Source organism: Branchiostoma lanceolatum, chromosome 12, assembly GCF_035083965.1.
Source record: "Branchiostoma lanceolatum isolate klBraLanc5 chromosome 12, klBraLanc5.hap2, whole genome shotgun sequence".
NCBI lineage: Eukaryota > Metazoa > Chordata > Leptocardii > Amphioxiformes > Branchiostomatidae > Branchiostoma > Branchiostoma lanceolatum.
The window spans coordinates 16729388-16745031 of NC_089733.1; the positions used below are offsets into that span (position 1 = coordinate 16729388).

Genomic DNA, 15644 nt, shown 5'->3' on the forward strand with positions numbered 1-15644 from the left:
CATCTCACACAGGCAAGTAAACATCAGACAACAAACGCCGTGCGACATTTGGAAAGCCGCTGAAAACCGGCCATTTCTCAAAGTCAGCTATCTTCATAACTGTACATCATTTGCCAGAGAAATAAAGCTACCATGACGCAGAAGGAAACATGCTCTTTTGAATGGCATTTCGAGATCCCATCCTTGAAATTGGGAGAATTACCTCGCAGATTCAAAGCGACTGGCGCTAGACAGAGAGGGAAGAGCGCTCAGCAAATGGACGGATGAGAAATTCGGCAACATAAAAGCTGTCACGCCGTAACAGTACATCATTCCACGGTTTACTGCTTCTTCACCGTAATGCGTCCTGTCATAGTGCTGGTATGCGAAACGCTGTATAAATCCTACTTTATCACTTGACTGATAGACTTGGTTGCATTAATCTTTTAAGTTACAGCTGCTCTGGTTGGAAACTTTTCCTAAAACAAAACGTGTAATAAAACAATTATCATAATACTGCTTAAAAATATGATTACTGTAATTCACTTATGGTCCCAAGTTCACGGTAGCAAAATTTTAGCCTGAGTACCAGCCTCCGTAGTGACCGCTGGCTCAAAAAAAATCGCTTGCTAACCACGGTTGTTAGCAAGCGATTTTTTTGGCGCCAGCGGTCACTACGGAGGCTGGTACTCAGGCTAGTAAAATTTTACGGTGTAAGGAAAATGGACATTTTCACTGAACTTTACCTTCACGGTGGCAGCAAGTGATTTACAGAAAGGATGTGTGAAGGAATCATAAATAGTTTTTTTCATGGTGATGATAAGTTCACGGTCCAGAGGTGACAGTGAAAACAATGAACATAAAGTTGAAGACATATTATTCAAGAAGTACAGTATCTGGTTAGTCATACAGAATGAGCGGCATGTACACTTTTCACAATGCAGTAACAAACTGAATGGCGTTAACCACTTTGATGTATTCATGGCGTGATGATGAATACTGTAACAGCAGTGTTGGTATAATTAACATAAATCATCATTTGTCAACATTGTGGTTTCAGTTAATGATGAATCATGATGTGGTTGGTTGGGAGAGAGTGGATAATGTACATTTGTAGGAGTCATTAATCTTCTTTTAATTTTTGCTCGCGTTGATAGCAATAACAAGAGGACTACAAATTTCAAATTTTGTTTTATGGCCAACAGCACTTTTGATTTACAGGTGCATTACCTGATAAGACATGCCACAAAACAATGATCGCACTCTTGTATCATTTGCTCCAAAATGAAAAGACTTTTTGTGGACTGTACAATGTCATGCTTATAAGCATTGTCAGTGAGTACATTGTAAAACTACTATAAAATGAGAAGATATAATTGTCATAACTGTCAAAAAGCACAGAACTTTCAAGCTTCTTTTTTTTACCCCCGCATCAGATTTCAAGTCACAAGTGAAATCCGCCTATAAAATTACATTTCAAACTGGCTTTGAAAAGGAGGAATGCTAAGATGTGGCTAAGAAGCAAAAAGCTTGTGTTCCTACACCCAGTCTAAGTTGAGTCAAAGGCGTAGTTGGACATCAATATTCACAGTATGTAATAAATTACAATTTAGTGCACATGCCATATTTTCATGGCTCCTCCAAGTTTACAATTCATATTCAACAGCATGATGAGTAATAAATCATTTAACGACTCACGGTGCTACCGACAAGTGATAAAAGGTTTTTACTTGTTCAAATAAGATCGCTGTTGTATGACAATTTATCACATTGAGCAAAAGGTATTCTAATCTAAAGATCATCAATCTCATCCAATTTTTCCTTGAATTGCAATAACAAGATGACTACTTAACTTTGAAGGCCTCAAAATAATGATTGCTTTTATAGTCAATAACAATGTTATTTATCCCTTTAGTTAGTTTCTTCAATTCAGATATATTTGAATGTTGCAGAATCTGACAAAGGTATTATTCTTTCTGTAATGTCAAAACATTGGAGAACACTTAACAAATTTAGTGTATAAAAAATTCATGTTAATTAATATCACCATCTGTCTGTATTAAACATACAAATGTAGGTGTGGCTGTTTCCAAAATCTGCCACAAGTTTTCAGTTCATCTAACCTCATATAAAACAAGGAAGTGGCTGTTTCCAAAATATGTTATCAATTTTACAGTAAAATAAAGTCTCTTTAGGCCACACGGATTTCATTTATTGGTTCTCTGAATTTTTCAGAAAAAATACGGAGTGACAGGGTGAAAAAAAATGATAGAAAAATTAGTTAAAAGGGTGGGGTGAAGATATACAAATGTAGGGGGTTACATAAAATGAAAAATAGGATCATTCAAGCAAAAAAATTCTATGGCAGACAACAAACTCGTCCCCATACCACTATTGTACAGTAGATGCACCCATTTGTTGATACCTTCTACAGAAATTATCAATGTTCCCACATTGTTAAGTGCCTGTAATTCAGTTAGGCCATTTTACTTTACTGGAAAGTTGTAGAATGGCTTCATAGTAATATAGTGAGTAATAAAAAGGTTCCTGAATGGGAAGTGTGGTGACATTTTTTTTTTCAATTCGGGAAAAATACATGCGGGCGATTCCGTGAACCAACAAATTAGATTGATGTGTGTATGTAGCCCTAGAAACATATTAGATACTAGAAAGGCAACATTTGCGAGCAAATACAGCATGTTTAGCCATACTCCTCGCCATGCAAAAAATGGACTCTCCCAAAATAACAATGGACCATTCTAAAATACTTGCACTAAAAAAATGAATCACCCAGTCCAAAATTGAGTCTTCCAGTAGCACCTCAACACAATATGGACCAGTCCACAACCATATCCACTTATTGATTAACAAATACACTTCTGCTAACAAATGGACTTTTTCATAATCATTCCAGCTCAAAATTGAAAGAAATAATTAAAGAATCCTCCCCTTGCAAGAATGGGATATTCCGTGCCATTTCCATGTAAACCAGTCGAAAAATATCCGCTGAAAATTACACTCTTGCGCATAATCAACCCAGTTCGAAATTGAATTAAAAAAGATCAACCCCAGGGAAGAATGAAGTTTTCCATAGTATACATATGAAGATTTGACAGGAGAAGAAGGAAATGACCAAAAACAACATATTTGAGTCAATTCCAAGTCACCGAGAGGGTTTTGATATAATATTTGTAATATGTTTGAACTATTTTGATTAAAAGAATGTCTAAGTCACAATAGTTCTAAAGTGTTCAAACAATTAGAATTGAAACTTATAACATGTTTGAACTTATTTCACATACCTTGGAAACATTTCGAACGTAACTACACAAAAATCTCTTTATTTAGAACAGTTTCAAACCATCTATCCAAATGTTTCAATGTTCGAACAATTTGTAACAAAAGATTTTCACAATGGCCCCCATAAACGAAGGTGCTAAGTCCTCCTGTGTGTTTCTGCCTATTTTCGGTGGCCGCGCTAGACCACCAGCGGATTTGTTTTGACAGAGCGTCACCCGCGCGCGACGATGTACACTGTTCGGCACCGCTAATATCCGGCATTTTCCCGCTCCAAAACACTCCACAAGACCCACGTTTTTAGTGTTTTGCCTCGTGTTCAACACGATTCGATTTGCATTACTAACGGGACGAAAATGTTATGATAGAAAAAATTCACCCCGTCCCGGCGTCCGTCCCAAAAACATGAACGACATGAAAATATATTTTCTTACAGATTCAATCACGAAAATCAAGAGCATGGGATTCCAAATTTTCGCAACGGCCGACCATTTATCATGGTTGAACTTCCTTCCAAGGCGTGCGATAGATAAACATTCCCGGCACATAATAGTCACTAGTACCAGACTAACGCAAGCTAATGATGATAATAGGGAGAAAGTTTGTCAGTGAAGTTTGGCCACCAGAGGGTACATTCATTTAACGTTACAAGCTAGCGCAAACGGGCGAATCATTGACCTTACTGGGGACTGACTCTACTGGCCTAATCATTCCTTTTTTGCCGAATTCTACGATCCATACGCCCGTACGTAGGACATGTAGGAAGGCCTGGTGGACGCTACACATCACGGGAGACGCGTGTTGGTCCGAGACAGACAGCGGCGTGCTTTCGATCGCGTAGCGGCGACGCACCGCTGCGACAACGTGCGGGACCAAAACGCCTGTACCCAGTGAGACCGTGTGTTTTGCGCGGCATGCCCCGAATCCGTCTACCATTGCTGAATGTAGCCCGATTCATAGAGGTCTATTTTGTAAGCATTATTTCATGTACCCCTCAGCGTGAGAATTCCTTGTGCAACACTTCGCTACATTATATATTCAAGTTTCCCCGCGCACCGCCTACCACCCTCCTTTGATCATGTATGAAGTCGGCGGCAGAAAGAGATCATCAATCAATTTTGACAGGAGTGTCGCGCCAGTCTGAGGAGAAACGATCTCCCGTGTTGTGTTGAAGAATTTGGAGTTTGAAAATATCTGGAATAACTAATGCTAAAATAAACATTCACAAAATCTTGGATTTAACTTATTTTCTGTTATAAAATTTCCTAAACTGCAGTTTAACCACTCAGTTTAACGGAACATGGTGTTTTCCCGATAATCACGTTAAATGTTTATGTCCGGTCTTTCCTCCTCGTAAGCAAACTTCCAGCTTGTCTCCAAACTTTGCCGAGGCGATACGTACAGAAGCTGAGCGCGCTCGTTCTTTTGTTGTGCTAGCCATGCCGTGACGATTATCTGTAGTTGTTGAAGGACACACAGAAATCTTTGGACTGTAGTTTTACCGCTTCGAAGGGCGTGACAGTCAACGGTACTAGTAGTAAGGTTTGAACGAGCGTTGTGTTTCTCAGCTCACCTCAGTTCCAAACGTAAACAACAGGAATGCAAGATAATTAGATTAACCCAATTGACCAATCAGGCTAGGTGGTCGCAAGGCTCGCAGGCCAGGTGCAAGGCACTTGGGGTCAATGACCTTTAGGTCATATGTAGTATTGAAAGTGACAGAAGTGGCAAATATTGTCAAGAAAGCCCAAAATAAATCGTTTTGAATATATGTATGCCAAAAATGGGAATGTAGTCCTTTAAACATTTGTTCAAGCCACATATACAGCAAATTTCAGGTCATTCGGTTTAAATACCAGGGCGCAGGAGGCCAAGATATGCTAAAAATAGCCTAAAAACCTCAATAAAATCACTTTCAAGGTCAGTATCAAAAAAAGAAAAATAACGTACATTGGTTTTTGCCTACATTACCTCTGTACCAAATTTCAGGTCATTTGGTCAAAAAATGACAGAGATGAATCGATTTGAAGATTTGACAGGAGAAGAAACATGAGTAAAAACAATATGTTGAGCCATACTAGGTATGGCTAAACATAATTAGGGCCTTAGCCCCATTCCCTAGACACGGAAAACGGGCTGAAAGTGCCCTCACATGTCTAGCATATGGCGGCCCTAATTTCGACCCCGCCAATAAATCAATTAAGCCATTTTTCAGAATGATTTCCTATAGAATCATGTGTGACATCTATTAACCCAGCTTGTATGGATAGGCTTCACCAAATAACACTCACATACGCACATACATGGAAAATAATAATACACACCCGCTATGGATTGGAACATATCATCATTTTTGTAAAGTGTACTATCTGTAGAAATCTTGCACTTATTATTATGCTTGCTGCAAACTAACAATGGAACTAAAAAATACATTTCTTTTAAAATTAAGTGTCACCAAATAACACTTACACACATATACATGTACATGTGCAATAATTATAAATGCACACCCACTATTGAAAAAAAAATTGTAAAGTACAAAATTTGCACTTAATATGCTTGCTCTAAATTAACAACAGAAATGAAAATGGCAAAGCATTTTTTGAAAATCACATCTGAAGTTTGAAACCTTCACATGCACATATACACATTGTGCAATAATAATGCATACCCACTATGATTGGAACACATTGTCATTTTTGTAGAGCGTACAATCTGAAAAAATTTGGCACTTAATATGCAAATCAACAACAGAAATTAAAACGTCAAAGCATTTCTTTGAAAATCAAATCTGAAGTTTGAGAGCCTGTGCATTGTGCAATAATAATGCACACCTATTATTTGGAAAACAAATCAAGACAGTGTTCAAAAATACTACAATCTGTAAAAATTTGGCACTTCTGCTTGCTGCAAATTGATACCAGAAATAAAAATGTCAAATCAAATCTGAAGTTAGAGACCAAGCATCACACTTACTGCAAAGAAATGTCAATTCGAATTGGATAATTTCCTTCACAATAGTAACATAGAAATAAATCTCTTTGAAAATGAAATCTGAAGTTTGACACCAAGCATCACATTGACTACATAGAAATGTCAACTCAAATTGGAAAATTTCAATAATACTGCAAAGTACAAAGTCCTTTTTAGTGTGACAAGCAGGGAATCATTTCTTGAGCTGTGAACCAACCTTACGGGTCTTGCCACCGCCCGCACTCCTCCCTTGTCCAGGCAAAACCTTCCCTTCTTTCCCTGTCATCACTGAAATCAAGAGCCTCCCGACAACGTACGCTACTCCACAGAGGACCGAGCCGCCGCGGCTCTACCAACGCTGGTCCTAACGTCGTTAGTTCCACCAGACTCAGATTCCCCCCTGCAACAGCACTCCCCTGAATATCACATCCGCCGGCCAGAGCTCACTCTGTCGACTGGCATCATCGCGGAAACGCGCGTAATAATCAGAGACCAGGTGATCAGGAAATCACGCTCGGCCCGGCCGTTAAAAAAAAAGGGTTCCAACGGGAGATCCTCTCGACGAAAGGTACGCTCGTTTGTCAGAGCAGTCCCAGGGTCATCTATCATGTCTGGTATTGAACCAGGGCGCTACACGGCATGCTTATATCTAAATATCCGTACCATCACCACAGGAAAACACTACAGGCAGAAACAATGTGAACAATTGTACCACGTTACTGTATATTAATTACCATACCAAGGACATAGATATGTCTTTGAAATGATATTGATCAAGAGCAGAATAAGGGACTTTTACATCTAAATATCCTTACCATCACCACAGGAAAACATTACAGGCAAAAAAACTTGTACCATGTTGCATTCATGAAAAACAGATCTCATATATCAATTACCATACCAAGGTCATATATACGTGATATTGAACCTGAGTGGTACACAGCGTGCTGATATCTAAATATCCGTACCATCACCACAGGAAAACACTACAGGCAGAAACAATGTGAACACTTGTACCATGTTACTGTTTATCAATTACCATACCAAGGACATAGATATGTCTTTGAAATGATATTGATCAAGAGCAGAATAAGGGACTTTCATATCTAAATATCTGTACCATCACCACGTACAGGAAAACATTACAGGCAAAAACAATGTGAACACTTGTACCACGTTACTGTTTATCAATTACCATACCAAGGACATAGATATGTCTTTGAAATGATATTGATCGAGAGCAGAATAAGGGACTTTTACATGTATATCGAAATATCCTTACCATCACCACAGGAAAACATTACAGGCAAAAAACAACGTGAAAACTTGTACCATGTTACATTCATGAAAAACAGATCTCATATATCAATTACCATACCAAGGTCATAGATACGTGATATTGAACCTGAGTGGTACACGGCGTGCTTATATCTAAATATCCGTACCATCACCACAGGAAAACATTACAGGCAAAAACAATGTGAACACTTGTACCACATTACTGTATATCAATTACCACACCAAGGACTATGTATGTCTTTGAAATGATATCGAACCAGAGAAGAGTAAGGGACTTTCATTTCTAACTATCCAAACCATCACTGCAGGAAAACATTGCAGGCAAAAACAATCTGAACAGTTGTACCATGATTGTTACATTTATGAAAAACAGAGTGTTTCAATTACCATACCAAGGTCATAGATATAGGAAGACTTGATATTGAACCACAGTAGAATAAGGTACTGTATTTCTTTATGTATTAACTGTCTAAACCAACACTGCAAAAATAACAAGAGTTCTACGACCTCATACCTTCGTCAAATGATTTTGACCTTTATGACTGACGTATTAGGAGTGTTTGTCATCAATCATCAATCATACTCTTCACCCAAATAACATAAGTTGTCCAAACCTCCTTGTTATGACTATGAGCTTAACAAAGAAGGTTATGCTAACATTTATCATCAATTATGCAAATAAGCTCCCTCCTTATTAGCATAATTTGATTCAATGGTGTTCACATTCACACAACTTCCTAATGCCACAAGTATGAAATTGCCGTCATTTACTAGTATGGAATTATAGTAGTTTCTCATTAATTATGCTAATTAGGTCCACATTTGCATATTTCCTATCTATCAACATTCCTCTCTTCCTTAGTTACAAATGTCACATATTTGAATAGTCATATCATGGAACACAGCAGATTTTTAAAATTGCCTCATTAATTATGCGAGTTAGAATTTGATTTGCATAATTATCATCCAATCATACAAAGCATCAGGTAAGCTATCTACATACCAAAAATCATGACCATCCATCAAGACCATCTCGAGTTATAGTTTTTCTCATTAATTATGTCAATGAGGTTCTCATTTGCAAAGCTGATATCTATTAATATTTCTCTCTTCCTCAGTTACATATGTCACATGTTTAAGAGTCCTATCATGGAAATTGATGGATGTATAAAGTTTCCTCATTAATTATGCAAATTAGATACTGATTTGCATAATAAGTATCTAATCATGTACATCAGCACTCAAGCTATGTACTTACAGAAATTTATGACCATCCACCAAGCCCTTCTTGAGTAATTCCCTTCCACAGTCTGAAGCAAAACCTGCCCCTGCTATAGCCAACCCATAGGTCTGCTTGGAGACTACCTTACCATTATGCCTACAGCTGGCTCACAGCCAATTTGTGTAACTGACGTTTCCTGCCCTCAACATGACCCCTCAGGACCTCCTTGCCCTATCCATGACGCCTTGGAAAAATACAGCCGACACGTACACATACTTCAGCATACAATGTAACACATTTTTACACTTTTCTCGTTAATTATGCAAAACACTTCGCCCAAAATCTAATCATCTTGAGATTTCCCACATACACACCGACACACCAACTACGACAACAAACCATCCAGGCGTTCTCGACTTATTCTGTTCACTAACAGACACACAGACAAGCACCATCGAATAACCTTGTCGACGAAACCATTCGTCGACGAAGGTAATTACAAGAGGAAACAGTAAACATATTTGTATTGTATGATAATACTAAGGAAAAATTTTATACCAGGCTATTCCAGGATCATAAATATATATATATATACATAATTATGATTTCGGATGAGACTAGTAGGGTATGTGCCACATCTATATTTCACTGTTCCAAGCATCACTACAGAAAAGCACTACAGGCAGAACTAAGGCAAACACATGTGCCATGTCATCTTTGTGAATAATTCATGGTAATGATACAGTTTCATTTGCAATCAGTCTTGAGGTAATAGTCCCCCCATCACAGAAGAGATGTTACAGACGAGCCAAACATCCATGACTGTGAGTGTTCCTCACACATCATCATGAAAAATGCATAGCCACCCTGCCTTAGCTACAAATAGCAGCAGCTGCAAACTAGTATGTACGAATGCTATGACTGGTTATCATGATTGATAGCGGTTTTCGATGATAGCAGCTACAATGCAATGCAAGCACTTATCATGTGTCAGCATTATTAGAGAATAAGACATTAATTTTACTTGAATGTTCAGGTACTGTTATAAAAATAGAAATAGAGCAAAATAAACATGACTTGTGCAATGCACTACTGTAGATGGAATTGCAAGTGTTTTTTTAATAAACTAGTATGTACGAATGCTGACTATCATGATTGATAGTGGTTTTCAATGATAGCAGCTACATGAACATGTATGATATGTTAGAGGTAACAAATTACACTTCAAGAGTTATCATGTGTCAGCATTATGACATTAATTCTATTTGTTCAGTAACTGTTATAAAAATAGAAATATGGCAAATACAATGCACTGTAGATAGAATTGCAAGACTGTTTTTTTAATAAGCTAGTATGTACAATTGCTATGACTATCATGATTGATAGTGGTTTTTGAAGATTGCAGCTAAGATTTGTAAAAGGTAACAAATTACATGTCGAGTGTGCAATGCGAACAGTTATCATGTGTCAGCATTATTGGAGAATAAGACATTAATTTCATTTGTTCAGTTACTGTTATACAAAAATGTAAAAATAGAAATATAGCAAATGTACAACGTACTGTAGATGGAATTGCAAGTGGTTTACTCATAAGTTCACACAAATTTAATTTGTTCATGGTTCTCGGACAAAGAAAATATATGCTCAACTGGAAAAACATGAAAACAAAGACTAAGGATTAGGTTCATGCCTTGGTGCACTCATTTTATGGAGTGAATACAGCCATATCAAGTTTTCCTCCCTGTTTTTAGGATGTCCACTGCTATATTTTCACCTTAGAAAGTCTGAGAATCAAGGAAATAAATTGATGAGGCCTAACATAAAACTGCATTCCTCCGATCTTTGCAAAACCCAGCGGGTCTTTTCTCTAAAATGCATTAGTGAGGATCGCTTCCCTGCGAGGTGAATTTAAATATGAAGACTATCAGCAGACAGTTTGACCATATGTTGTCTCCTAAGTAATCCTTTCATTTCTCTTCTTCCTTTCAATCAGACGGATGAATCTCAGAAAGCTGAAGCCAGTATATCCGTATGTCTTAATGGTCTCCTTTTAATGTCACGTTGAAAAATTGATGGTGATTTATGATTCTGAATGCCACAGAAGGGTTGTTCCAATTTTTACAAGAAGGGGACAGTGAGAAACATCTTTGAAATAAAAAGGCAAAGGAGCTAGGAGAAAGAAATATACTGGTACCCTTCTGAAACAAGATTGAACTGTGACTTCCAACACAAAAATTGGACTTACCCAAATTTTTGACTGTACGACACCAGTCTTTGTCAAGGAGTGTATTACTGGTACACTTGATAGAAAGTTTATTGCAAATTCCTGCCTGTAGGCTAATTGTAAGTACATGTACATGTACATGTGCATTTAACCCGGAGTGGACGGACAGAAAATGATGAACAATGTAACATATGACTACTCTAGTCTTAGCTACTGACACTAAGTTCTAACTTATTGGGGTTCGGCTTCATTTTCCGAGACAGTGGAAGAAAAATGATACCCCTTTTGAAAGGGGAAAGGGAATTGAAAGATAATTGAAAAGGGAAGAAGAAATAAGGTAACAAAATTATTTGGTTTTTAGAAATTCTTGAATGTGGCATTCCGAAGAGTGATTAATCTAAGGTTGGACATACGCATATAATTTTGTTTTAAATGATACTGTTGGTTAGTTGGTAATTTCTAAAAAAAAAACACTCAGAAAGCTACGACCGGCTTTGCGTGATATTTTACGGGTCACACTTTGGCCAAGGGAAAAAACAAACAGTTTGGGCCTCCTAGCAGCTTTATTTAGAACGGCAGTCCTTTGTGTCTACCTTAGTAAGCATAATATGGTCATGATTTCTGTATCTGTGTCTACATAGCCGAAATAATAACCATTCGGCGTAATACATCATTTTCACAGACACGCGGCGCAGCAGCAGCTGGTTATATTCCACTGCACTACCTGTCACACCTAACTTTTGTACATCTGACAGCAAGCGTTGTTCAAAGCTATCTAATGAGGATGCTCCTACACTACATGCACTTTGTGGCAACAAATTCTACTCTATGACAGTTCTAGGTAAAGATGAATTTTTGAACACATCAATTCTGGGTTGATAACTCTGGTACTTGAAAGCATGACTATTTCTTCTTTTTTGGTTTGTAGATTCTCAAGCAGTGATTCAATTTCTAGCCCCCAAGTTGGCATTACAATCTACATGGAAAAAATGTCTGGACTGCTTTCTGACAGGTCTCCTATCAGCTTCCCTTAGAACTGCAGTTATTTGTGCCTTCCTTACTAAGCAAAATATGGTCATGATTTGTAGGTCCTCAAGCAGTGATTCAATTTTGGGCATTGCAATCTACATGGAAAAAAAGGTCTGGACTGCTTTCTCAACCTTGTCTGGCAGAAACCCAATGTCAATTGGATTGGGACAGTCTGCGAGGGTGAGTTGTTATGGATGTGTCTGTGTAGGAGGTAACGGGCCAGCTAAATCAATAGGAACCAGTCTGTGGTGTCATCGCTCCTGGAAATACACACTCAGCTACACGCTGTATAAATCCAGGGCTGTTTCTAGGATGGAAATTTCCTTGTTGGGATGGACAAAAATTTCCCCTCGTCCATAAAAAAATTTAGCTTTATTGGAGGTAACGGGGCCGCAAAATCAATAGGAACCAGTCTGTGGTGTCGGAACTCCTGAAAATTCACACTCAGCTACATGGTGTATAAATGCTGGGCTGTCTTTAGTCTATGTCGGAAATTTTCTTGTTGGGATGGACAAAAATTTCACCTCGTCCATAAATCCATAATCTGAGCTTTATCGAAGGTAACTTTCATCGCTGGGGTTTACTTTCCGTTTTTGTAACACAAGTACTCAACAGTCCTTTTAGATTAGCCTCTGAAGTAAACTGTGAAATTTGATTCGAAAACGTTTTGGTGAACAAGTATTTTCCCTAGATTTGCCCTCACCTGTTCCTGAACATCAACCATGCTGTCTGCATCACATGTCAGTCATCCTGCATCTGTTGCTAAGCAACCAATGGACACAACCAGCCCTTGACATCATCACCCGATCAAAACCCTTCTCATGTTTCGAATGCTTCTCTTTCCCCTGGAATGACGCATGGTCCGCCAAGGTCATAAAATTGAAGGACACCCCCCCCCCCCCACACACACACACAAAATCAATATGATCCCGGAAACACTTTTAAATCTCGAAAAACACTCGAAAATCTAATGATTCAAAAGACAAATATCTTTCATTGGAACTAAGCATTCATGACAGGCAAAAGGGGAACAAGCTATTTCTGATGGCAATAAAATTTTACTGCACATCCAATTACAATTTGAAACTGTAGAGTGACTTGTACAAGGAGAATACAGAAAACAGGGAGCCTCACCCTGAATGAGGCTTTTGGCTTTCAGGTCTTTTGGACTCGGTTCTTGGATCTTATAAAGGTCCGAATCAGGTCCAGCGAACCGGTATCCACCCCTAATCCCAACCATAGTTAAGTGCTATGAGGTCCCAATGATACCTGCACTTTTGTATATTATACAAATATATACCTGCATATGTACCTTCCCTGCAGTATTGAGACATTAAGGCCAAGCCTACATCTCGCTAGACTATTCTCTTTTTCTCCTCTGGGAGTGATAAAGATCTTAACTGCAGGCTCAAAGCAGCCTTATGACATCCTTACATCAGTCTGAAGATAGCTTTATGATGTATAAGTAGCCCACAGCAAGTTTCAACGCTGCATGTTTTATTAAAGTGTGGCGCTTCCCAGTGATAAGAGGACCCGTGGTGCCGGTATCAAATTCCAAACGCGGCCGCAGAGGCAATGCTGCGAAGCACTGATACATAATTAAAACTGGTCCCCTGGAATTTCGGCCAAACCGATCCACCTACTTTACCAAGTAAGGTATATAAAACGGGTAAACTTCATACTGAGGACGAATTATGACTCTTTTTCGCTAGCTATAGTGCAATGCAGTTTCACTATAGCTCGCATATTTTGGGCCAAGCACACCGTGTCACCCTTACTGTTCTCCATAAGTGTGCTGGGATCTTTTATGTGCGGCGGTTTGGCGCCCTAAATTAAGCTCCCCCATATACGGGGCTGCCGGCTTTGAGCCCCCCCTCAGCAAGAGGACAAATAGAAAATAGCAGACTGGGAGAAAAACTCAAATCTTAGCATCATACTCTATAAAATTTTCCAGTTCAGCACTATTTTCTTCAAGTCCAATAACCAACAAATTAAATTGGTGTGGCCTGAAAAGAAGGTAAAACCTGGGTAAGTCAACACACACACATGTACTTATATCAAACCTAACAAAGTAGGTATAAAATAACGATATATGGTATGCATTCCTTCTGTGGATCACAAGTTTGTGTTCGTAAACCAACTTTACAAGTAGATTTACAAATCGTCAAGAGACTACCAGGTTTTGTGTTGAAAAATGAGGGACCAAGAATCTGAGAGCTGGAATAAGTCTGAAGACTCTGCATCAAGGACGGGTCCACAATTAGTCCCATAATGTGACTATAGCAGGTATAAAATAATGGTATAATTCTATTCTTATGCATTCATTTGCTACAAGGCTATGAATCACAAATTTCTTTCCAAACCAAACCACCTTGTATAAATTGTCAAGGGACTGCTAGTTTTTGTGTTGAAAAATGGGAGACTGAGAAACTGGGGGCTGGAATAAGTCTGAGGATTCTGCATCAAGGACGGGTCTGCAATTTAGCCCCATGACGTGACTACAGCGAGTCTAGCGAGCATTCCTTCACACGAAACACACAAATCATGGTAAAGGGACACCAGTGCTTTACGAACTGCATAGTGATGTGCATAGAGTTATGTTTATGGTTACAACATTTATAGTACTGTAACTTCATTTCTTTTCATGGGGACTAAATTTTGTAGTACAAGGGGAAAGGAGGCTTCTGTGGTGTTTTAAGTTCTCAGTTAAATCAATTCTATAGTACAGCTGTAGTAATTTGAGATACGTATTTGCAGTGGAGATAAATGTGAAAAACAAACTATCGCAAACGTTTCAAGATTTGCAGTAGTACCTGACACAGATAAATAACTCATCTTCATCATTAAATAAATGTGTTTTTCAACCATGACCTTTCTCTATTGATTCTCCTTTTCATTGATGCTTGTGCGTAGTCATTTCTTTTATCAACGAGACACCATTTTATAAATGGAGCCAAACCATTGTCCAACTTCATATTAAAGGTAAAGCGGTCGAACCTCAGACTGAGGACAAAGCAGGACGCTTCTTTGTTAGCTGGCAGTGCGATGCGACTTCCCTACGGCTTGTGGATTTTTGGACAAGCACACCGGGTCACCCCTCATGCCCGTAGCCAGGATTTTGATTGGGGGGGTTCTTTTTAATGTTTGAGGGACCAGCGAGCGCCGTAGGCGCGAGACGAGCGCCGCAGGCGCGAGCTTCTTAGGGGGGTCCGGGGGTATGCTCCCCCTGAAAATTTTGAAAATTTAGCCTTCTGATATGGCATTTCCTGTGTTTTTGAGAGGATTTCACAGAAAGAAATCAGAGACAAAGTGAGCAGTTTTTCTAGTATGATACAAATAAGTCCACTTTGAAAAAAAAACCTTGGGCGTTAAAAAGTGGACCTTTGAGAGTATAAAATTTTAAAAATTGAACCTTCTGAAAGGCCATTTCCCGTGTTTTTGAAAGGGTTTTGTAGGAAAAATCAGAGACAAAGTGAACAGTTTTCTGTGAACAGGATTCTAGCCTCTGTGGCCTTGCCGGTGATACAAATAAGTCCGCCTTGAAAGAAAAAACTTGAACATTAAAAAGTGGACCTTTCAGCCTGTGAAAGTGGACCTTCAAGCCTGTGGGGGGGTTCGAAC

The 15644-nt window shown here is 38.7% G+C and overlaps 1 protein-coding gene across 2 annotated transcripts in view; it reads right to left on the minus strand.

Moving 5' to 3' along the window:
* Positions 1–15644, minus strand: part of LOC136445847 (G patch domain-containing protein 8-like) — a 196899-nt gene that overhangs the window by 153727 nt on the left and 27528 nt on the right. Inside the window, exon 1 of one of the 2 annotated variants that reach the window (XM_066444016.1) lies at positions 6467–6858. The exons of the other annotated variant lie outside the window; for it this stretch is intronic. Within the exon in view, the coding sequence (XP_066300113.1) occupies positions 6467–6535 (69 nt within the window). The 5' untranslated portion in view covers positions 6536–6858. Of the gene's footprint in view, positions 1–6466; positions 6859–15644 lie in introns of those variants that run through there. 2 annotated transcript variants of the gene reach the window in all.